At 39.7% G+C, this 23990-nt stretch overlaps 1 protein-coding gene across 3 annotated transcripts in view; it reads right to left on the bottom strand.

Annotated features, from left to right (window-relative positions):
* Positions 1–23990, bottom strand: part of Slc39a10 (solute carrier family 39 member 10) — a 93273-nt gene that overhangs the window by 11077 nt on the left and 58206 nt on the right. For all 3 annotated transcript variants that reach the window (XM_036172738.1, XM_036172736.1, XM_036172737.1), the window contains exons 2-7: positions 22112–23142; positions 19766–19973; positions 9123–9292; positions 8005–8193; positions 1817–1937; positions 295–663 (exon numbers count right to left, since the gene is read on the bottom strand). In XM_036172738.1, coding sequence (XP_036028631.1) covers positions 295–663; positions 1817–1937; positions 8005–8193; positions 9123–9292; positions 19766–19973; positions 22112–23131 — 2077 coding nt within the window. In that variant the 5' untranslated portion in view covers positions 23132–23142. The remainder of the gene's footprint in view (positions 1–294; positions 664–1816; positions 1938–8004; positions 8194–9122; positions 9293–19765; positions 19974–22111; positions 23143–23990) is intronic.

The following is a 23990-nucleotide window of genomic DNA, read 5'->3' as shown; positions in this document are numbered from 1 at the left end:
ATGCGGTGTTAAAGAGGCAGTGAGGTCACTGCACTTCAAAGAGAAAGCAAGTTATTTAAGAACTATACTATAGACACTGGTTTAGCTCCAGAAAAACAAAAACTACTAAAATCTCATCTTTCACTTCCAAATACCATATTTTTGGAGAAAAACAAATGGCTATAATGCATAGCAAGACATTTAAAAAATTCTAGGTAAAATTTAACCTCATGGACTGTGTTCCTAAGATTAGGAGGAACTTAGTGGAAAGCCTGCTCAAAGAATAAATTATGAGGCAAGCTTCTCGGCGCTCACCAATGGCGAGCCCGTCACTGAAGTTGTGGATGCCGTCCCCCATGATCACCATCCAGGCGATGTTGGCAATTCCTGTTTCTTTCAGATCTGAGCCTGAGTGGCAGGGGCCGTGGGAATGATGGGAGTGCTTGTGGAGCCACGGGTGGCTGTGCTTCCTCAGCACAGCCTTAGCCTCGTCATGGTGGTTATGTGAAGGTCCATGGACCTCGTGCTCGTGAATGGTGTGTAATCCATCACTGGGAGAGTGGTCCATGATTTTCTCCTCCTCCACACTCAGATAGTTTTTAGGAGGGGATTCCTGTTGGCCTTCTAAATCCGTCAGCTCAGTCTCATTCAGTCGATCTTCAGAAACAACGGAGTCATCAGTGCCTACATTGAAAGAAAGGATAACGTGGATCGAGCAGACGCATTCACATGTGCTGATTTAAACCTGGGCAGGAAAGCAGTGCAAAGGGTACCACTTAAGTGAATACATTTAAAGTCTCAAGCGACTCTGTTTCCCTAGACTATTTCAGAAGTCACTCCATTAGACACTTTCTAGTCTATCAGCTGGAATGTAAACAACCTGCCCAAGTCAGTTAGCTGAAGGCAGGCAAAGTTCTCTACACGTGTGCTCTGCCAATGATAATGCTACTTAGAGATCTTTGTTGAAATGTGCTGATGACATCTGATACATCATTTGAGAAAAATTACTTTCCAGCACTGTTTTTTATGACAAAGATCTGAGTAACTGTCTTTCAGGAGAGTTCCATGGCCAGGGAAGGCTGCCATCCATGCTGATAATCACCGACACACTGAGGGAAAGGGAAAATCAAACGTAAACTGAAACACTAGGTTAAGAAAACATTACTTCTCCTCTGAAAACTGTCTGAGCTTCTTCGTTCTGTTAGATGCCGAACCTGTCGATTTTCAATACAAAGGTAAGCCATTCTCTTCTAACGACAGAGGCAACTTTTCATTTTTCTTCTATACCCAAGTGCATATAAAGGAAATAGTATACTGTAAAGAAATAGTACCCCTCGAGGGTACAGTAATCCATACCTGCAAACCCAGCACCAAGAAGGCCGAGGCAGGGGGATGGCACTATCTCGCTAACACTATCACAGAAGACTGTCTCATTTTGGGGGTTGTTCTGGTTGTCACAAAGAATGGCTTAGCATTTTACTTCTTCTTTTTGATATATTAAAAGAGAACAGCCTTGCTAAGTAGCCCAGGCTGGCCTTAAACTGAAGATCTTCCTGCCCCAGCCTCTCTGATGCTGAGATTATGGGTGAGTGTCATCGTACTGACTTTTTTTTTAAACTACAAAGTGGTAAGTTTTCCTTGCTTCTAATATATCTAGTCCACAACATGAGCAGCACTGGAACTATCTAAAGTAAAAATGAATAAAATTACAAGATACACTCATATTTAAGGAAGAACACATTAGGAAAACCACAAAGAAAAGAAATTTCAAACACACTGTATGGAAACAATTATTCAGTTTTTCTACTTTAAGTTTCTCATGGGAATTGTTGGCTACCAGCAAGCGGCCTGAGTTGGAGCCAGTCAGCATCCGGTGTGCTGTTGATCTTATGATCTGAGAGCTTTCTTCCGATAGCCGATTCTTCTGTGCTCTGCTTCATAAACCATTTCTGTTTGCCCTGTGGGAGGGAAACAAGCAGTATTAGTGTAAAATCTACAGCAATAACTAGTAACAATATACCCTCATTAACACCCATTTGCCGGCAATTGGTGTTAACATTATTCATAGTTATTGTTTTGTTAATTGACCACTACATTTTTATTTAATGCCCATTCTGTGTTCACATGCATGCCATAATATGTGTGTGGAGGTCAGAGGATAAACTGGGGGACTCTCTCCTTCTACCATATGGGTGTTGGGTATAAAACTCAGGTCATCAGACTTAGCCACAAGCTCCTTTACCCACCGACTCATCTCCTTTGAGAAGAGAATGCACAGCATTAAACTCTTATACAACCTAATATTACACATCACAGTACCATGTGAAATACTCAGTAGTACTATCAAGTAGCAGAAACATTTTCCTAATTTTCATGCTTATTTTCTCACTACCAGGGAGTCTCCCATTTCCCTGGGTGTGGAAAGTCAAGCCTAAGCTAGATCTCTCAATCTGCAGCCTGTTTCTGATGTGCAAGCCTAAGTTTATTAACACAGAACATACAACAGCTGACCTGCAAAACGGAAGCAACCATGAGGATTTAGTGGGGTGACACAGGACGACCACTGATTCTAAACAGCTTGGAAATAAAAACAAGCCGCCTTTCTTGTGATGCTGTGAGCAGACACTGAATATAATTTAATCCTCAACTACTTAACGTACAAACTGCTGCACCTCGTAGATTAGGCTTGACTTCTTCTCTCTTGACTTAGCAGTGTGGCTTTTCACTGCGTACTTTTGTCACTAACCACCAGTAAGGACGACGCTGACTAGACTTCCTGTTGTCCTCTAATGTTAGTTTTAAAAGCTTTTACTCTAGAACACTGAAAATGAGTTGAGGCCTCTCTGGAAGGGCTTACTGCCTGGCACCTTCGGGATGGTTTCTGAGTCAGGTGTGTGATCACTCTAACTGCTGTGCGCATGCTCAGATGGCTAGTTGTGCTGGACTTGGTCTCCAATTACAGGCACTCTCCATTTCCTCTTGCCCTGTGTGAGCACTCTGCCCCGGGCCTAGACTTTTGGCTGGCCGTGACCAACAGAATGCAGTGCATGTGTAATACAGCTTTACTGCAGTCGTCAGCTGCTTTTCTTCTTGTGTGTCTGTGGACATGCACGTGGGTGTGTTCATGTGGACAGACGTGTGGGTGTGTTCATGTAGACAACATGTGGGTGTGTTCATGTAGACAGACGTGTGGGTGTGTTCATGTAGACAAACATGTGGGTGTGTTCATGTAGACAAACGTGTGGGTGTGTTCATGTAGACAGACGTGTGGGTGTGTTCATGTAGACAGACGTGTGGGTGTGTTCATGTAGACAAACGTGTGGGTGTGTTCATGTAGACAAACGTGTGGGTGTGTTCATGTAGACAGACGTGTGGGTGCCCATCTGTAGAGGCCAGAAGTCCATCTCAGTCAGGTACTGCTCCTCAGGAGCCATCCACCTAACACTTTCTCTCCCCTCCCTCTTTTTTTTGGCATTTGGTCTCTCATTGGCCTGGAACTTGCCTGTTAGGCTAGCCTGGTTGGCCAGTGAGCCAGTTTCCCCATGCTGGGATTACAGGTGTGCACCACCATGCCCAGATGTTGTGTGGGTTGTGAAGCCTGAACTTGGGTTCTGCTTGCATGGAAAACACTTCACTGGCACTTTGTTCTGTTTTATTTATGTACAAACAACCTTTCCTTTTAAAATACATAGTAACTGTCAGGTGGTGGTGGCACAGGCCTTCATTCCCAGCACTCAGGAGGCAGATGCAGGCGGATCTGTGAGTCTGAGGCCAGCCTGGTCTACAGAGTGAGTGCCAGGACAACCAGAGCTACATTGAGAAATCCTGTCTTGAAAAAGCAAAACAAACAAACAAAAACCATAGTTAATCATACCTATTGATGGAGTTCAGTCTGGTGTTTTGAAACATGCACCCAGTATGTACTGACCAAAGCAGGGTATTTAATTAGTATTTCCCCTTCTTTATCATTTATTGATGATTGAAAGCCTTTGCGATCCTCTCTTCAGGATCTTCATGAACTACAGTGGGTAGGATTTGTCTTTCTCGGTTTGGCGTATTTTACTTACCATAACTTCTAGTCTCCTGCATCTTGATGATAAGATTTTACCTTTCTTTGGCTACAAATACTCTTTTCTGCATCTACACTGGCTTCTTCTCTATTCATAAGGGCTGATCCCTTATTTTAGGTACTGTGAGTGATGCAGCAATAAATATGGATGTGCAGGTACTGTTCATAAGCTGATTTCATTTTCTTCAGGCATACTCAGAAGTGGGACAGCTGGTTTATATGGCAGATCTACTTTCTAGTTTGTCAAAGAACCTTTATCCCCTCTCCACAGTTATTAGCAGCTTATGTTGCCACCGACATTGGGAGTCACGCTGCCCCACACTGTTAACAGAAGACCACTGTACTGACCATAGCCATCTTGACCAGGTAAGAAGGTAACTAACTCATTATGCTTACTTTGTTCTTGGAGTAGCTGGAGCTTGAGCCCAGGGACTCACACACACTGTGCATACAGTCCACAATGAACTACCCTCTTCCTCAAAGGCTTATGAACTTGTTTGCTGTTTCATGTATTTCTCTGCAATTTATATTTCTTGAGAATTCTATTCATATCATTTGCCGATTCTAACACTGAAAAATTATTCATAATGATAAATCAAAAAAATAAAAGCTAGCTACCCATAGGCTGCTATGTTGTGTTTTAATCCAGGGATACACTGCATGTCTACAGCGGGTTCAGCTTATTCTCAGCTCAAGCACTTACCACTCTGTTTTAATTTGTGGCTTTTTACTAGTGCTGTTGACTGTCAACCTACCGTGCAGCACTCACTAGAGCTGTCTGCCACTCCTGTCTGGCTGTAACTCAGTCGCCAGGGGTCCAACATCCCCACCCCTGACCTCCACTAGCCTGAGCCGCTGGTGACCACATTCTACTCTCAGCTACCAGGAGACAATGTGAAAGCCCTCACACGGAAGACCACACAGTACCCGCCTTTCCATGCCTAACTTCACTTTACTTGAACAATCTCTAGCTCTGTCTACCTTGTTGCAAGCAGCGGTCTACCTTCTTTTCATGTATAAGTAGTATCCCATGGCACCATGTGCTACAATTTCCTTTTCCACTGACATGGGATGCCTAGACTATCTCCATCTCCTGGCCATTGTGATACACCAGCACTGGCCTGCAGTGTTTCCTTGACATATTAACTTCGCTTCCTTTGGACATGTATCTAATAGTGGGTGGGATTGGGGATCCTGTGGTGAGTGTATTTTTCATTTTCTGAGGAACCTACAGACAGCTCTCATAATGGCTGCAGTATTTTTATGTCTCCCTATGGTATGCAGATTCCCTTTCTCCATGTCCTCACCAACACTTGTTATCTTTACATTCCTCCTTCCCCCCACTTTCCTTCTCTTTATTTCACTAATTTTTTTGGTAATTAGTTACTACTGCAGAGATTTCTTATTGTGGGTTTTTTGTTTGTTTTTACAGTGCTGGGGAGGCACCTCGGGAGCAAGCTAGGTGTGTTCCTCTAAGCTATACTCCTGGCTTTCACTGTGATTCCAGGTTGTATCTACTGATTAGTAATGCTGACTGTGTCTAACATACATGGCTATCTGGCTTGAGTGTCTCTAAGTGCTTTTCAGCTCCTTATTCGGGACATCAGTCCCATTAGGTGATCATTTTCAGATTTTCTCCTGATGTGTAGGCGGTTTCCTGTGCTCTGCAGGAGGTTTTTACATTTACTGTAACACCACTAATCAATTTTTGCCTTTCTTTCTTGTATTTCCAGTATCATACTTAGAAAAACACCACAGTTTACAGAGCAATAACCTGAAATGTTTCCCTTGTTTTCTCCCAACAGCGTTAGGCTCCCAGGTCTCTGATTTCTGTAGGAGGTGTGAGATGAGTGTCTAGCTTCAACCTTTTGCTTGAGGATTTCCAGCACCGTTACTACAGGCTTGGTCACGTGACTCTGCAGCCTCTCTGAAGTCCTATCCGGGAGCCCTCCGCCTTCTGACTTTGTTCTGCTGTTTCTAGCCGCTTTGGCTCTGGGGGGTCTTTGCTCCACATGAACTTTAGAAATGTTTTCTCTAGTTCTATGAAGACTGTCATTAACCACTTTGCTGTTTCAATGAGCACTGCACTGAATCTCCAGCTTGGACTGTTTTAAGAACATTTTAACAATATGAACTGGGAAGGGAGGTCTTCCCTATTCATCCCCCTTCAACCTGTAGCTCCTTCCTCAGGAGGCTCCTACCATATTTTTGTCAGCAGAAGCCTGAAACTTTCCTGAGTGCAGCATTTATTGGTTCTGCTTTTCTTTTGGTAGACTTCTTAGGTTTTCCTGTGAATAGAGTCATATCTTCTGCAAATGGGAATGATGTGAATGCCTCTATCCTTCATGTGGGCTTCTGTTACTACTTTCTCTTCTCTGACCACCATAATTAAGATTTCTAGTATCTCACTGTTGTTCTGAATCAGAAAGGACACACAGTCACAGCTTTCCCCCCAAAACAAACTGTTTAGTTTTGCTTAATCACGAAAGAATACTGATTTTCCCCAAATTCCTTTCCTGCATCTACTGGGACGATCACATGGTCTGCATGTGAGGGGGTGTTAATACCTGCAGCTGTTGACCCCATCAGGTCTTACCACTCTCTTATCTGGTATCACGGAAACACTTCCCATCACCGCCTCTGCCTCCGCCTTGCCTTCTCTGTGTTGACCCTGGTCCAAGCCCATTACCTGTTTTCTAAATTACCCCAGTGTTTGTTCCATAAACAACTTGTTCTCCTCCAACCTGCCCTGCTCTGGCATTCTCATCACCATTTTACTGTCCTCTCATTGGCTGGAAATAATTATTGTACCTTTCAAAGGTAATCTAGAATTAGATCCATTTCATTAGCACATAATTAGATCCATTTCATTTTCTCTTAAGTTCATCCTTCCTGGCTTCTTTTACCATAACAATACCAAACTCCACAGATATTTTTCTGAGATTCTCATCTTAGTCCTCCTCTGAAGACAAGCAACAAAAACTAAAGTACACGATCTGAAATGTGATATGAAAATAAAGATAAGAAACAAAATGTACTTGTTTTGTTTAGATGGTAACTGAAGACCATGAAGATCAAAGACATTCACACAACTCATGTCTATGTGAACTAGTCACTCCCTTGACCTCGGATCGGAGATCTCTTCCAAGTCTATTTTGTCTCAGAGAAATACATACAAAAATGTGTGTGTATGCACATGCACAAACAAATTACATTTGGAATTATCAAATTTGTAACTCTTGTCCATTTGTGGGAAGTTTTACTTAAATGTAACATATTGGGGCTATCTGTGTGTCACTACCTCAAACCCATCACTGACATGTATTGTGATATACTGTTGGGCTAATGTGAACCAGGGTGAACAGGCTTAACCCACAGCAAATGGTAGTAGCTTTAAACCAACTTTCTGACGGACATTTTTCCATGTGAGACATCAAACACAGACAGCTGAAGGACAATCAAGGTTGTGGAACATCTTCTCCCAAGGTGGGTTTCAGTATTAAAAAGAACTATAACGTCCATAATTTCTGTCTGCAGATGCCCAAGGGGGTCCTGTTATCCTGACCCTCTTTCCCTCTGGTATTCCTACTACTAGCCAAGTTTTTCTGAGGTGTTGTACAAAAAACTTCACTGTAAGATAATGCAATGAAAGTCACTTAAAACTGAAAGAGAAGGTTGAGGAGACCTGTTTCCATGCACATTCTTATAATAAAACTGACCAGTAGCTTTCCCAGGTCTACTTAAATCATTAGGGGTGATGAAACACGCTATCTCAGACACTGCTGTTCCTTAATTATCAATGCCAAAGTGAATGCAATGACAAAGGGACATAGGTCAGAGGCAGGACAAAAGGGTGGAGAAGACAGACACACTGACACCATACTATGAAAACTGTTCAGAAAGAGATGTTCTTCGTGTAGAACTGTACCTATTAAAACACGCATGGAAACACTTACTCTTTGCTGCTTGTAGTGCTTAAACATTCGAATGCAGTGCTCAATAATGAACAGTAAGTAAATGCCTCCTAGTGCAACAAGTCCTTTCAACACAGCATCATATTCTTCCAAAAACTTCTTAGATTCATGCTCGTGCGAATGACCATGTCCATGTGCGTGCTGATGACTGTGGTCATGTCCACCCTGAGACTATCAGACAAGAGTGAAGAAGATAACCGAAATTACTTCACATTTTGACCATAACATCTTACAGACATGGAAAGACCATCTTCTAAATGTTTAATTTTTAAACTTTTTACTGGTATATAAAACCCTCCAGATTTATTGGGTTCCTTGACTATTTTGATACATGCATGTATTATACAATGTTCAAGTTATATTAAATTCCCTCAAATATTTATCATTTCTTTATAGTGAAGAGAACACCTGGAGTCCTTTCACATACACACAATCTCCATACCTACGGTCCACCTATCCTCACTCAGAGCTTCATCTCCCACACCGCCCTGACTTAGGAACCATGACAACCCATCCCTCTTGCTGTTCAACTTCCTCTAGTGTCAACTTTTATGAGGTTGAAGTTTCAGGGCCCACACATGACATTTAGCTTTTCGATCTCAAAATGCTTCACTGACATTGTAGCACATAAAGTTGTCTTCCAGTTAATTTCCTTGGCTTATTGCCTGAAAATTACTATATTTCATGATAAACAAATGCCTTCAAAGGGTTAGAAAAACACTAATGAATGAATGAAGCCAGAAGAAGTAACACAAAGTAGTGAGTCCTTTGTAAACAGAAATTAATATCAACACTAAACCCACAAATATTTAGTAAAAGTAAAAGAAATCAGCAACTGAGTCAAAGTGTTCACCACTGTACCCTCCGGCTAGATGCACAGTCAAGACAATATACTGCACACACTTCTTCTAATGGTGTTCTTAATATGCTACAAAGACCAGATGATCTAGTACTCCTGGTCCCATTTAAAACCTAAAACTGTGAAAACGAGAAAAGCAAGCTTCAACCCATAAGAACATACAACCCCACAGGTAAAGCCAGAACCCTCTCAACACCAGCATCTCTCTGTGTAACTGCAGCAGAGTGACAGGACTCCTTACATGGGGCAGCAGATGAAGAAGGGCATCTCCACTCATTGTCCCCACAGCCAGTGCGACAAGGAAGGTGAGGAGGAATTTGAAGCATCCTTGGTTGATGATGGGAACCAAAATCACGCCCAGCAGGGAAAGCAGGCTAATGACAGTGATAGAGATGATGCCACAGATCCACGCTGCGGGGAAATAGTCAGCGTTAGTCCAACAGCACAGGAGAAACGTTCTAAAGAACAGCAGGAGATAAGCGCGTCAAGGAGACACATCATCTTACCTAGACCACAAATAAGAAACTTTATGCTATCACTGTGCTTCAAAACAAAAGAAAAACATGATATACAGACACCATGAAGAAGAGTGCCTTCAAATGACTAAGTCCTCCAACATTTAAACAGTAATAAAATCTTCTCACTGTTTAACAATATAATTATAAAACTTTGCCGTGTCAAGTTTTGCTAACAATACGTTAAAGAAACCTACTAAATCAGCTCCAAATGGAAGTATATTCGTATGTATAACGAACCAGTATCATAAACTATAGCTTTATTGTTATATGCAATGAATCTTAGGTAGGTGTGGTGGTACATTCTTGTAATCTTAGCTACTCAAGAGGCTGAGGTAGGAGGACTGCAAGTTCAAATATAGACTTGGCAATTTGGCAAGACCCTATAAAAGTCAAATAAAAAAGGGCCACACCGCTGTCAGGGGCAGTGGCACTTGTGAGCACGCATGAGGCCCTGGACTGCAAGGGCACGTAGATGAGTGTGGAAATGATGCTAAGACAGGCATTGAACGTTCAACTTTACCAAAATAACTGTTTTGTGTTGTCTGTAATGCATGGTAGTCAGTATTTCATGACGGGAGTCAGCTGACAGTCAAAATGACAGTAATTAGCTAACAGAATTAACACACTAGGTCGCCCATTACTAAGGGAAACTGTGCTTACTCTCTTCACAGACAACCACCATCAGCAAAGAACGGGAAACTAAGAAGACCGACGATCCACCATGTCAGTAATCCTACAGGGGATTTAGACTTAGACTCAAATTTCCAATCCTTGTGAACGTTTGGAGACAACGAAGGAACAGAAACTCCGCTGCTTTCCAAAAATCTTAGGTCAGGGAAACGCTGCAGGAACAACATGATTGCCAAAAGCACAGGATTGAAAGGAGACTCTTCCATCTGATGTTATTCCAGGGCACTCAAAGCCCTGTCTCAGGGAGAAAGCCCCGGTCAAAAGCCGATTGAATAACGATAACGAAGTACCTCTGTTCACTGGTGATGACGATGCAGTCTCTGGAAGAGCCCAAGAGTGTCAGGGCCTCACTATTTACTCTGATTGTGTGTGTGTGAGTATTTTCTCTCCATGTGTTGTGTATTCAGTGCTGGAGGAGGCCAGAAGAGGATGTCAGATCCCCGAAACTGTTTATAGATGGTTGTAAACCACTACGTGGGTGCTAGGAACTGAACCTAGGTCCTCTGCAAGAGCAGCAAGTGCTCTTAACCACGGAGCCACCTCTCTAGCCCAAAGGACCTCAATAAATTTTACACCCAAGGTTCTGAAGTTAGTAAACTAACAAAGTAGCTAGGCTAGCAAAGGTTTGTTAAAACCACCAAAGCTCTCCCTAGCTTTAATTATATTGACAGGATGGGGAAAGATTAAAGAAAAACGGTGCTTTTGACTAAATGGGACAAAGCATGTTAGCAACAAAAACATCACGGAGACAAAATGTCTTCTGCCATTCTTCCTGACTGCTCTCCAAACACACATTATCCTTCGCTGGCAATGCTCCGGTCTAGAAGCAGCTTATCTCAAAACAGTGACTGGAATTTAAAGGATGAAGCAGTAAACTAACTGGGAAAACCAATATTCTAAAATATTCCCCAAGCTAGTAAATTTGTCGTTACTGTATATACTTACTAATGTAAATATGAAGGTCGATACTGTCAATATACTATAACCCAAAGTACACCATATGTACCAACTAAACAACCTTGATAAATTAATAGTAACTTCCTCATTATCAGAAAGGTACGTTAATCAGATTTACTTTGAACAACAACAAAACACCTCATGATTAATTACCCAAACTATCTAATAACAGCATTTTATTTCTATGCCACAGTGTCTAGGACAATACATACATAAGGTAAAGATGCTAAATTAAAGTCTATTGTTTGCAAAATATCTAGTTGGGTAAACTTGTTATCCACGTTTATTTTTTTCCTCAGGTTACATTCTACACAATACATTCTATGTGTTCACGTTTGGAGTATGAAGACATTTATAATAGAAGTAAATTTCTACATTTTAATCTACAGACAAGGCCATTTATTTGATGTACTATACATTTGAGATCAGTAACTACTCACATAATAACATAATGTAAAAAATTTAATAAAATGTCAGCACTGGAAGCATATTTAAAACATAAACTTATTACTTCTTGGAATTCCAAGACATATTAAAACAACATTAATATTAAGCAGCATGTTTTAAAAAATCTGTTCATAGAGTTGAGGTAGAGAACTAAGCATTTACAAGTCCTGAGTTTAAATCTAGTATGAGTAAAAAGAAAAATCTGCTGGTTAAAGAGTTGAGAGAAAACCTACTACTTAAGCAATAAGCTACCCAAAAGGAACACTGTCTTGAGCAAATGCATCTAAAACCCTCATGCTAACTTCTGGCTAGCAGTATCTTGGTTGGATGAGAAAAAAAAGTCTAGGAAACATTCTATGAATTCACACAAACAGTAATGTTCTACAATGACAATTTCAAATAGCTCTTGGTCTGCTATCCAAGAGTAAAGTACTCAAATTAACAAAATCTAACTCAATAAACATCAAATTTTCAATATGCAAATGGGTGCACTAAATGCACTATAAATTACAATCAGTCACCAGCAGAGTAACACACACCACAAAACTAATCACACACACCTGGGGAGTTGTGTGAGCTCATGTGTAATAGCTATGGTGTTGTAGAATATTTGTTTAACTATGCAAAGATGTACTGCATTTGTTTAATTATGTAAAGGTGTGTTGCTGTTTTGCCTTGCCTGCCTAAGGCACCTGATGGCCATTATCGAGGGAGGAGGGTAAGTGGGACTTCAGAGCAGGGCAAGTAAGAAGAGGAATTCAGACTGGAAAAGAAAGAAAAAGAGATGCCAGGGAAATGCCAGGGGCCAGCCAGACAGGCTTGCAGGAAGCAGAAAAGTAGGACACACAGAATGAAAGAAAGGTAGAAAGCCCAAGGCAAAATGTAGATGAACAGAAACAGGTTAAATTAAGTCAAAAGTGGAATAAGCCTAAGCTAAGGCCGAGCATTCATGATTAATAATGAGTTTCTGTGTCTTTATTTGGGAGCTGGTTGGTGGCCCAAAGAAAAATCCAACTACACTATGGTACTTAAGTCTCTTCCCTCCAGAAAGAAACTCTGTGGTCTAAGAGGAAAGAGGAAAGCTCAGTTATGATTAGAAAATCTTCAGCAGATGTGATAGCTGATAACTGAAACTCAGAAACTCTTACAATCTCAAAGGAAAAAGTCTTCCACAATTCGATCCAGGGTCATGACTTCCCAATCTAAAGGTACCATCCTCATTCGGAGGGCATGACATGTATTCAGACGAGAGACAATGCCACACCCCAAGCTGATCAAAGAAAAGGATCATGTTGAAAACTCTTCCTTCAAATGGCTTACATGTTAATACAAAATTCAGATAAATGCACATTAAAAATAATTAAATGGTTCTGGAGGTTTCTTGTTTATACGGCAAATGTTTACCAATTATTTGGCCAATGATGACCAACTGAAAAGCTAAAAGCAAAAAGGTTAAGATAAATAAAACTAAATAATCTATATGTGACTTTAAAATGTGCCTTTAAAAAAGTTTCTATTTCTTAAATTAAGAAGATATATAGTATGCTTCTATATAAAACATTTTAAAGGTATCTTCAAAAGACTCCTTTGTTGGACTATTTTTGAAACAGGGTTTCACTATGTAGACTTACCTGGCCTGGAACTCTTTCTATAGACCAAGCTGCCCTTAATCAGAATCTTTCTGATTCTGTCTCAAGAGAGCTGAGATGAAAGGCATGCACCACCATATCCACCTAACATAAGGTCTTTTAAAATATATCACCAACTAAAGAGTAAAAACATCAGCTAACTCACTGATGAGACAAATAACCTGGGACAACATCATAGCTTAACTCTTTCATGTAAGTCTTGCCTTTGATTGGCAGAGATGGAAATAAAAACCCTTGCTGGCAAGCGCATGGAGAAATTTGAATTTCTGAACACTAATGGAAGATAAGCAACCAGTGTGACCAGTGTGAGGATTGTTTGGCAGTTCCTCAAAAGACTAAATACAGACAAGCTATACAAACCAGGAGTCAGATGGAAGGCAGACTCACGGGCTTATGTATCTATGTCATGTTGCTGACAACTGGTCAATGCCCAAGTGATTATCAACAGATAATAGATACACTTAATGGAACACTGTTCAATTCAAATGAATCATGTCTAAAAATATAGTAAGTAAAATAAGCCAGCCAGATAAGAAAACAAATATTGCCTAATTCCAGTCATATGAAGTATTTAGAATAGTTAAAATCTGCATAAAGAAAGTAAACTTGATCTTATTATGGGCTGGAAGAGGTGAAAATATAGAGTTAATATAATGCTTAATGATTAGAAGGTTTCTATTTAGGGTGATAACGGTTTTAAATAATAGACAGTGGTTGATATATGATAATGCAAAAATGAGTAGTGAAAATGAATTAGAGTTAAAGCACATTAAAGGGGCATTCTGGGAAGACTGTGCAGGAGGAAACACAAAGAATCTGTCTCCCATGACACTAGCCAATCTGTCTGATCTAATACGGTGAAGCTCTACTGTCTTCAGATTGCATACAGTTTCAAAGGGAGACTTGAGGGCACAATGTGGTTGAGTTGATCAATGTCAACGCTTAACTGTGGTGGCCACTGATCTACCACCCCTGGCTTCTCAGAAGGCTGACGTGTTATACAGAAATAATACACACAAAGCACACAGGAGGTGGGCTAAAAACGATGCCCAGTCCTGGAACCTGAAACCACTGACTGATCACAGAGTTCACAAAAAGGCCCATGGCCACTGCTGCCCTGTCTCTTGTCCAGCGCCGCTCCTTGGAGACTCAGGGGCCAGCACTCTTTTATTTACTACAGTTTTCTTCTTCTCCATTTAGAAGACAAACAAACACAAAGACATTCACAATAAATGTATTATGGAAACCAGAGCGTGTCCTACCATGCCCATGGAGGAACACAGTTCAGAAAGGGTCTGAAAAGACCCTAAAGTTGATGTGGGGTACAGAGCCACCACATAGCAAATTCAGAACAAAACAATGAAAAGTAGCAACCCTGAAGAAGGAGAATAATCTGACTTCCAGAGTTACCACATCACTAGGGTCACATCATCAAATGTACAAGAATTTATAGCATAGTAAACAGAAAAATGAGGTGCAAAAGGGATAGTAGGAGATACACACAAATCGCCCCAGGGAAGGAAAATCTGATAGCATATCTTCTTTAAAACACCTATCTTTAGGATGCTTAAAACAACAACAAACTCTGCAGGTTTTATGCGTAGGCAATCAAGAAAACAATATATAAACAAAATGGCAATAAAGAGCCAGAAAACCTAAATAAAATACAAAAGCAACTCTGAAGCCAATATAACTGATGAAATAGAATCCACTAGAAGGACTCAGGAGCAGGTCTGAGGAAGCAGCTGAGCTGGGGGAACAGAAAGGAAACAGAAATAAAGCAAGCTCAGCGCCAAGGGACCGCTGGGCTGTCGTCACCAAGACTGACATGGACACGGAGTTCTGGAAAGAGGAAGAAACAGCATGAGCACATGAAGAAGAAGCATGACTAGAATGTCACAAACCTGACAGAAGGCATGACTAGAAAACCCAAAGAAAGAAGCAAGTTCAACTTGAAGATAGACCTGAAGAGATCCACACCCAGGCCCACTATACTCAATCAAACTCCTGAAAAAACAAGGAGGAACTTGAAAAGTCACAAGGGGAAAAACTCGTCCATCACACGCAAGGGCTCCTCAGTAGGATGATCAGCAGATTTCTCATCAGTCTCTGATCCATTGTTGAGAGTTTTCACAAGTGTGTTTATAAGAACACTGGGCTCTAATTTGTGCTCTGTCTGGCTTTACTACTGGGTCACAGAATTTAGTGAAATACAGACAATAGTTCTAGAGGCGGAAGTTGAGATGCATGAAGAGTTAGAGATAGTTATAGATGTATTAAGAGTCTATTTAATGCCAGTGAACTTAATAATAACTACATCAAATTGTTGCTACATTTCACTCTAACACAAAAATGGAAGAAAAACTTTTCCTGTTTTATTGGTCTAACTTTTAAAACATGTGGTAAAACATCTAACTTAAAATTAGCAATTTTCGAATGTCATGGGGTCTAGGGACTTGCCTCAGGAGCACGAGAACCCCGGGGATAGGCAGGGCTGGTATTAACTGGTGAGAGGTGGGATGGTAACAAGACACCTAGCCAGTCCTGACTCTGTTTCCCTCGGAAAATCGGGGTACTTTCAGAGAATGCTTGGCTAAGTTTTATGTATCACTTTGTGCTTTTCTTACTAAAGGGGGCTTCACAAAAAAAGATAAGCATGACAAATTGAGGATAATTTTGCCTGAAAGTAAGAAAAAATGTTAACAGTTAATCTAAATGACAGTTCCAAATTTGAGCTAATTGTGATAAAGATGAAGATAACATTGTATTGCATAAAATTATCACAAAGCACTCATACTTTCTTTGAGGTCACTAGGCATAGGCAGTAAGGTTAATAATTTATCTACCATGAATTATCACCTATTTGTGCCAGTCCTAAGAAATAATAAAGTAAGTCATGGAGCTGGACAGATGGCTCAGTGGTTAAAAGCACTTGCTGCTTTTACAGAGGACTTGGTTTCAATTCCCAGCACCAACATGGTGATTCACAGCCATCTATAAAGCCAGTTCCAGTGGATTTGATGCCCTCTTCTGGCCTCTGAGGGCACAAGGCACAGACATGGTGCATAGACATATATGCAGGCAAAATTCCCACAAAAAAATACATAAGAATTCAGAACCATCCAGACATCTTCCTCAGATAACAACTACCCCATGATAACTATTTTATTCAGAACCATGTGCACAGGATAAACTTCCTCTTTCAATTGTTTACTTTAAACTTTTCAAAACATCTCAGTTCTCTACTTCTATATCTTTTTCATATAAAATAACAATTCTTTGACCCAGAAGTGTGAAGCTGTTTTGAATATTCTGTATTTAGAAATACCTTTCCAGGTTGCTCACTGATTTTTAGCTTACATAAGCTCCTAATTTTCTAAATACACCAGGGGAAAAAAGCAATGCATTTTTTTTTTTTTCAATTTCTAGCCAAATAGTTGTGCTTTTCTAATCACAATTTATTTGGGGTAAAACACAGCTGGAAAGGTATCCTTTAGAAAACTGATACCTAGCAAGCAATATGCAAACTATTAAATACAACTAGCTAATGTTTTCTTTATTTGTACCCAAGATACCATATGTAATAAAAAGAGCTAAGTGTCTAAAGCCAGCTTCACTTCTTCCGCAAATTAGGTTGCTTGAAACGTTAAAGGTCTTCAAGCTTAGTTATTCACCAACTCCTTTTCTCATTACCAGGAGAGAAAATGCATTCTTTTAAAAAGAAGCGCTCATCTGTGGAAACTTTCTAATTAACTTGGTGCAAAGCATGTGCAAGATGGCAGTTTTCTACACTGTTTCAGCATTTTAATTGGCAGAAAATGCTTAGCAGCCTCTTCACAACCCCCCTTGGTAATTAAGCGAGGGTCAACTCTATGACTAAATGAGCCAATCTTGTGAAACAAATGATTTCTACCATGCACACTATTCAGGGTATTTGGTTTAGAGCAGTCTTTGAACAAAGTTAATGAGGTAGTAGTTGAGTCACTATGGGAGATATATATAAAACAAGTTAACCTTTCTTAATGGTGCAGCAGTCATTAAAAATAATTACTAGCAGGGCATTCTCTCTAACAATTATTAACATCTATCAGAACATAATTAATTCAAGCTGCATTTCTGACAATGCTAAAAACCACCTGCGAACAACTAATCAATATTCACTGTTTGTAACATATTTGTTTTCAAAACAAGCGCAATTTCCTCTAAGGCTTTTGAATTAAATAAGCTATTAACTTCTAGTATTACTAGCTGCATACCTGTCAACAGCTTTATTTCAATATATGGATTATGGCATTCTTACAGAATAGACAACACTAGTTAAAAGTCCTAATTCACCACTGGCATGAAAACAAAGAACTGGGATTCTTTTTTAGAATGCTTCAAAATGAAAACACTATTGGTTTTAACTTCAAATGAAACAATCTTGTTAGGTTCCATTTCTCCACTATAAGAAAAAGTACATTTTATTTCCAATTAAGCTTAATCTCCAATTCCCTTTTTGTGGCAGTAAGAGAGATGGTCTCTCATCTACAAAGAACAATATGCATGAAGTCAAGAAAGAGGACAAATTAATTAACTTCAATGTTAATTTTCAATAAATATCTTCCTGGAATACAACAGAGAACTTCTAGACTAATATTAAACAATTTATTTGTTAAATCAACATGAATGTTTGTTTCTTATCCAAAGCTCTATTTACTGTGTTTAGAGAGGAGACTTCTAGTCACTACCTTTAAGTAACTGAGGCCAAACAAAAACATTTATCTGAATTGCACACCTTTAATCCCAGCACACAGGAGGCAGAGGTAGGTGGGTCTCTGTGAGTTCAATGCCACTCTGGTCTACAAAGTGAGTTCCAGGACAGCCAGGGCTGTGCAGAAAACCTGTCTTTTAAAAAAAAGATCCTCCCAAATGTCTGCCACTAGGGACACATGTAGATGTGTCAACAGGGAACTTGGGTAAGCTGCTGCTGAATGGTATATTAGCACAAAATGTCTAATGTCTAAGCTGAAACTCTGAAGAAACACAGAAAAGTGACATCATCAGTTGTGTGCGAAGCTTACTAAGTTGAGAAAAGAGAAATGCGAGACTGGGATGCAAGAGTAGGAGTAAGTGGGAGTACAGACAGCCACAGATCAGCAAAGCAGGGGACTCTAACCTTGACACCATCGGGCCCGGTACAGTGCGCATGAGAAAAAGGGAATGTAGCCGAGATGTAATGCAAAGTGTTAGCTAGTGTAAAGATATGGCAAACATCATGGAGGGAATGCAGGATTCAGCTAAATTCAGAAGGTAACGGTATAGGGATGAGCTGCCCACAAGTTTTATCAGACAACCCTCAATGTTTGTGGTGGGTTGTCACTAATTAATTCTGCAAATTGTGGGCAAGTTGCTTAACTTCCCTCTGCCTTGGTTTCTATCTAAAAAGAAAACAAAACCACGTGTGAAAAATTAAAACTAAAGAATCAATCACAAAACTTCTCTCTCAGAATTATTGCTGAAATTTAGTGGGAAATAAAAAGCATATAAAACATTTGGCATATAAATAGCAAAATGTCTTAATTATGCAGGTTGAACCTGGCACAACTACCTACTACCTGACATGCTGCCTTCTAAGTCTGCTGGGAGGAGTAAATGAATTGAGTTTAGAAGATTGCCTGCAATGTGTGTTTACAAAGTAAACTAAATTATTAATATTATATTACGTTGAAAACAAACAACTTCTATGCCGGAGGATCTCACTTACATTTTAGAAAATCAATCGAGATTCAGTGCCAGAAATGCCTTGCAAGGGGTAAGAACATAGGCAAGAAGGTGATGAAGCTATTTAACAATCAAGCAAACAAGATGAATATAAGCAAAGGTTATAATAGAGTGCCTGGAGTCAGAAAATGTCTACAATCAGACTCCTGATTATACAAGAGAAAAGGGGGAAGAAGATGGTTAGAGGGGAATAAGTCCTAGAGTCTATCAAAAGAATGATGGTGGATTCCAGATCCTTGAGAGTTACCAACTGTCAGGGAGCAGAGTTTTCAGTGCTAGGAGGGAAGTCCTGTAACCATCACAGAGGAGCTACCTGGCCACCCGGATATGATGGGAAAACAACCAACCAACAGCCTAGGAGCAATCTGCAAACAGTATTGGTGTCACCCCTTCGGAACCTGGAGGAAGTAACCAGGAGGAAGTTATAGACCAACTATGTGGCGTGTCAGAGACATTCCCACTGTTTAGTTTCTAGCTTTCCATTTTACTTCCTTAAAATCCAATCACCTTGGCTTTCATGAAGCCCTACTGCTGCAAAAGATTAAAAAATTGTAACAGAAAATAACTTTAGCGGTCCCATGATGTATAAGTGTTTGTCAAAAAGATTTCTTTTTCCTTTTTAATCTTGTTCTTCTCTGTCCACAGAAAATACTCCTCTATATGGCCAGGCCAGAAGAATAAAAATAAAAACATAATCAGCCTCGTCTCTCCCCCAATATTTTATATGCATATCTAAATATGATAAGAACATTAAATCTGACACTAAAATGAAACCAACAATTTAGTATTTCTTTTTAACTAACCTATAATTTAAGTGACAGTATAAGTACTATCTCAAGGAAGAAAGAAAAGTCTCTTACCTGATGCCCCAATATTTGCCTTATCTTCAGGAACCAGAGTTTTATCCTTACTTAAATCTTCAACTAAAAGTTTGTCAAAATGCTCAATACAAAGTCTGCTGTCAATCTGATACAGCAATGCAGGGCAAAGGTATGTAAACAGATCAGGTGAGATGGGAGAGTTGGCACCAAGACCGTAGTGTTTTAGCAACTGAGTGACGTTCAAACACTGCAAGGAAACGGATAAAACAAATTGAATATAAGCAGGTTTTAGGACTATTATGCAGAAAATAAACTATTGTAAAATTAAGACATTCTAAATATCACTTGAAAATAATTGTGACACAGATCCCTAAGAATCATCCTTTCCATAGGAATGTATGTAAAGATTTAAAATAGGAATATCTTCTACTAGATTACTCAAGACTTTCTAGAGATCCTAGTCACTTTTCTAGTCCAACACATGAAAGATAATTACTCAGCCATGTCCCCAAAGAGTCGTATAGGTTCAGAAGGGCTCTTCCCTACCAAACTGCAGTATCAGTGACTCAAAAATCCATCAACAGAGACATTTTTTCCCGCCAAAGGCACTCTAGGAGAACGTTATATTGAATGCTGGGGCACACGTTAGCTCAATGGGTCTGATCATCACACAGCAAAATAGTAACAGTAATCCATTAACACCCCCCCACCACACACACACACACAAAAGTCAACCACCAGTCTAGTCCATGTGCCGATGTGCACTAGAGGAAAACAAAGACAAACAAGGGCAGTGACTGGGGATGTCCCTCACTGCAAGGTCTTAGGTTTAATCTCAGTACAAAGGAAAACAAAAGATTTATCCACTGACATTTTAAAAACAAAGCAGAATGCAATTACTCAAGTCTGGATCTATCATAGGGTAAAACTCAATGTCTTATATTAAGGTAGGGAACTGGACCCTCCCTCCCTTTTCCTCTTCTACCTACCCAATCTGGTTGCATACTTCTTTACTGACCTACTGTCTAAGTACTTCATCTTTTGAATAGCTCAAAGTAACCACCACACACAAAATCAAAACCTACTCTCAGGTCTTAGTAACTGTGAGGTACTAGCCTACTCAATGCCCAAAATATTTTCAAAATACCAGGGTGTTAGGGCATCAGATCTGTGAACACAACAGCATTGAGACCTCTTGGGTCTGATACACACAGTAAATATGAGAATACAACATGTTATCATCTAGGGAAGGCACTGAGGTCTTATCTATAATAATAAATGTACACTTTTTAAAATCTCGTTAAAATTTTAATATATTTTATTGTAAAAACTGCTGTCTATAACTGCTGGAAACAAGTGTCTAATGATGTAGTCAGGAAAGAACTACAGTGGATTTACTCAGCTGCACATTAAAATCAAAAGCAGAGACATCAACAGAACAGGCCAACTCCCTCATCTGATGGTGCTGCTTACCATTTAAAAAACATATAAAGTTAACAAACTTTTCTAAATTTTAATGAGATAGCTAGAATCAGAATAAAAAGTAGTACTGGTATACATATAACAAATAAAGAAGTACACTTTAAAAAAAACAAGGAAGAAACAATCAAAAGCAAAAAGCCTCCCAAAGCATGAAGATTTAGGAGAAAAAGATTTAGGAGTAATACTGGGATTTCCCATTATACATTTTTACGTTCACACGGGTCTGTAAAGTGCCTCAGTCAAGACTGGTATCACAACAGGCCTTATCATTAAGAAAAAGAGAAGCCGGGCGGTGGTGGCCACGCCTTTAGTCCCAGCACTTGGGAGGCAGAGGCAGGCGGATCTCTGTGAGTTCGAGGCCATCCTAGTCTACAAAGTGAGTTCCAGGAAAGGAGCAAAGCTACACAGAGAAACCCTGTCTCGAAGGAAAAAAAAGAGAGAAGCAGCCCAAGGCATGCACAGAAACTCAGAAGCTAAAACACTGGCAACCATTAATTTATTTCAATAAATTAATAATTATGCAAGATAAACTGTTCTACCTACTTCTGGAAAACACAGGTTGAACAAGAGCAAACATGTTTTAATTTTCAAATATGTAAAAAGCAGTCATAGTATTAACAGTGACAATTTACTAGAGAGTCAGAATTCATGAAACAACTTAGTAAAATGAACTAAGAAATATAGTTTCAAACAACACTTAAATATTTAGACTTGAGGTATCCAAATTGGAGAATAAATAAAACTGTGATTAAAAATTTTCCAACACTGATTTTGATTCCATAATGCTTAGAACTGTTATCTGATGTTCCACAAGTATACACATGTAACTACTTCTTATCCTAATCTAAGCTGTTCCACAACTACCACATAACCACCAGACACCACTGTGGATTTGATACCTACTTCATGTTGGCGGTCGTCTTCATTATGGTCTTTGTGGCTGGGAGTGGAATAAATTGCACTTTTTTTAACATGTGGTGCCTCTCGCTTTCGAGTGTGTCGAAGTTCACCTTCATTGTTAGGATCAATATCTTGGTGTCCGTGACCAAGATCATGACCATCGTGCTCTGGAAGATGTACATGGGAATGACCTGGGCTATGCACACGGTCAAGTTTGTGAACCCGATTATGCTCATATTGTTCACTGTGATCATGGGTGGGGAGGAAGCCTGGTGTGTTAACCTCAGAGTTTTCTTTTTTTCTCTTCCCTTTTTCCTTCCTCCTGACCTTCAATGACTTAACCTCAGATTGTTCTTGTGTTTTATTGGTCTCTGTTGAAGGCCCGTGACCAGGCTCCCCATGCTCACTGTGAGTGATAGAATCATTATGGCCACGCCGAGTCGTGTTATGATCTAGGTGATGATGTAGACGATGGCGATGATGTAAACGATGATTGTGGTCATGCAGGTGTTTGTCATCAGATTTGATGGGTACTTCAGCTGCCTCTTTCTCTGGATCACATTTGTGGTTTCTTTTTGATGATGTTATACTGGTGGTGGTGGTATGGTTTTCTGGACTTAAGTGATTGTGGAAATGCTGGTGGTTGTGGGAATGAAAATGCTTTCCCTCTTGAACTGCCAGAATGTCTAAGTGAGAAACATGATCATGGCCAAGGTCCTCATGATTAATCTCAACGACTTTGATCTCTCCAAGGCCCAAGTTTGTTAAAAGTTTCTCCAGACCAAAAAATGATAACCTTCCATTTTCACCATAACGGTCAAAAAGTTTCTCAATATAGTACTTTTTTTCATTTTCAGCATCCTGCACTGAAAATTTGCTTGACTCCGACTCTGTCATCCCACGATGGTGTCTGTGGAGCTCCTCAGGGCCATGGTCATGGTCTTCATGGCAGTGGTTGCAGTGATGGAAAATGAATGTCAGCAAACAAATGAGGCAGAATTTCGTGTGTATATGCACCTTCATTTCTATTTCTCCTAAAGGGATATAAAAAAACAGGGTTAGTTCATACCCAGGTACAGTCAAGACAATAAAATTCCTTTACATTTGCTAACCCATTAGACAAGTATTTCATCCCATTTCCTTCATGACTACGATCACTCTTTGCTTCAATATCCTCTATGAAAAACAGCCCCTTTTATTGAATTGTGTTAGTGAACAGCCCTTTTTAATTAATACAAACTTCTCAAGACACACGACTGTTTCGACTACTTTGAAAACACCGAAGACTCTATATACACTTTTATTGTTGACTTACTTTCAATCTGGTCCTTTAAAAATAAAAGTAAAATAAAGTTTGCTGGTTCTTATAAACTGAGGTCCTGGTTAGGGCAGCAATATAGAAAGGCATAAGACAACTGAAATGGGTGGCTAGGAAGATGGCTTAACAGTTAGATTATATATATACATACATATACATACACTGCTTTTGCATAGGAGCCAAGTCAGTTCCCAGCTGTGGTGTCAGGCAGCTTACAACCAGACATAACTTCAGCTCCACGGAAATCTAATGGCTTTTTCTGGCCTCCATAAGAAACTGAACACAAACATAAATATCCCCACAGAGACAGGCACACATAATAAATCTTTCAAAATTCATTAAAATTTTTAAAAATTAGGAAAATATTCTCATTACTTACAAATGCTTAGAATTGGATACAATAAAAATCCAAGAGTAAGTAATTTTCTACAATTGCTTGATATAAGAATAATAGCTTAAAATCAAATGTGTTTTTTGTTTGTTTGTTTTTGTTTCTGTTTCTTGAGACAGGGTTTCTCTGTGCAGCCTTGGCTGTCCTGAAACTCACTCTGTAGTCCAGGCTGG

The sequence above is a fragment of the Onychomys torridus genome, chromosome 23, assembly GCF_903995425.1.
Source record: "Onychomys torridus chromosome 23, mOncTor1.1, whole genome shotgun sequence".
NCBI classification, from domain to species: Eukaryota; Metazoa; Chordata; class Mammalia; order Rodentia; family Cricetidae; genus Onychomys; species Onychomys torridus.
Note: the sequence above shows the minus strand (reverse complement) of the source record. Positions and strands in the feature narration are given on the sequence as shown.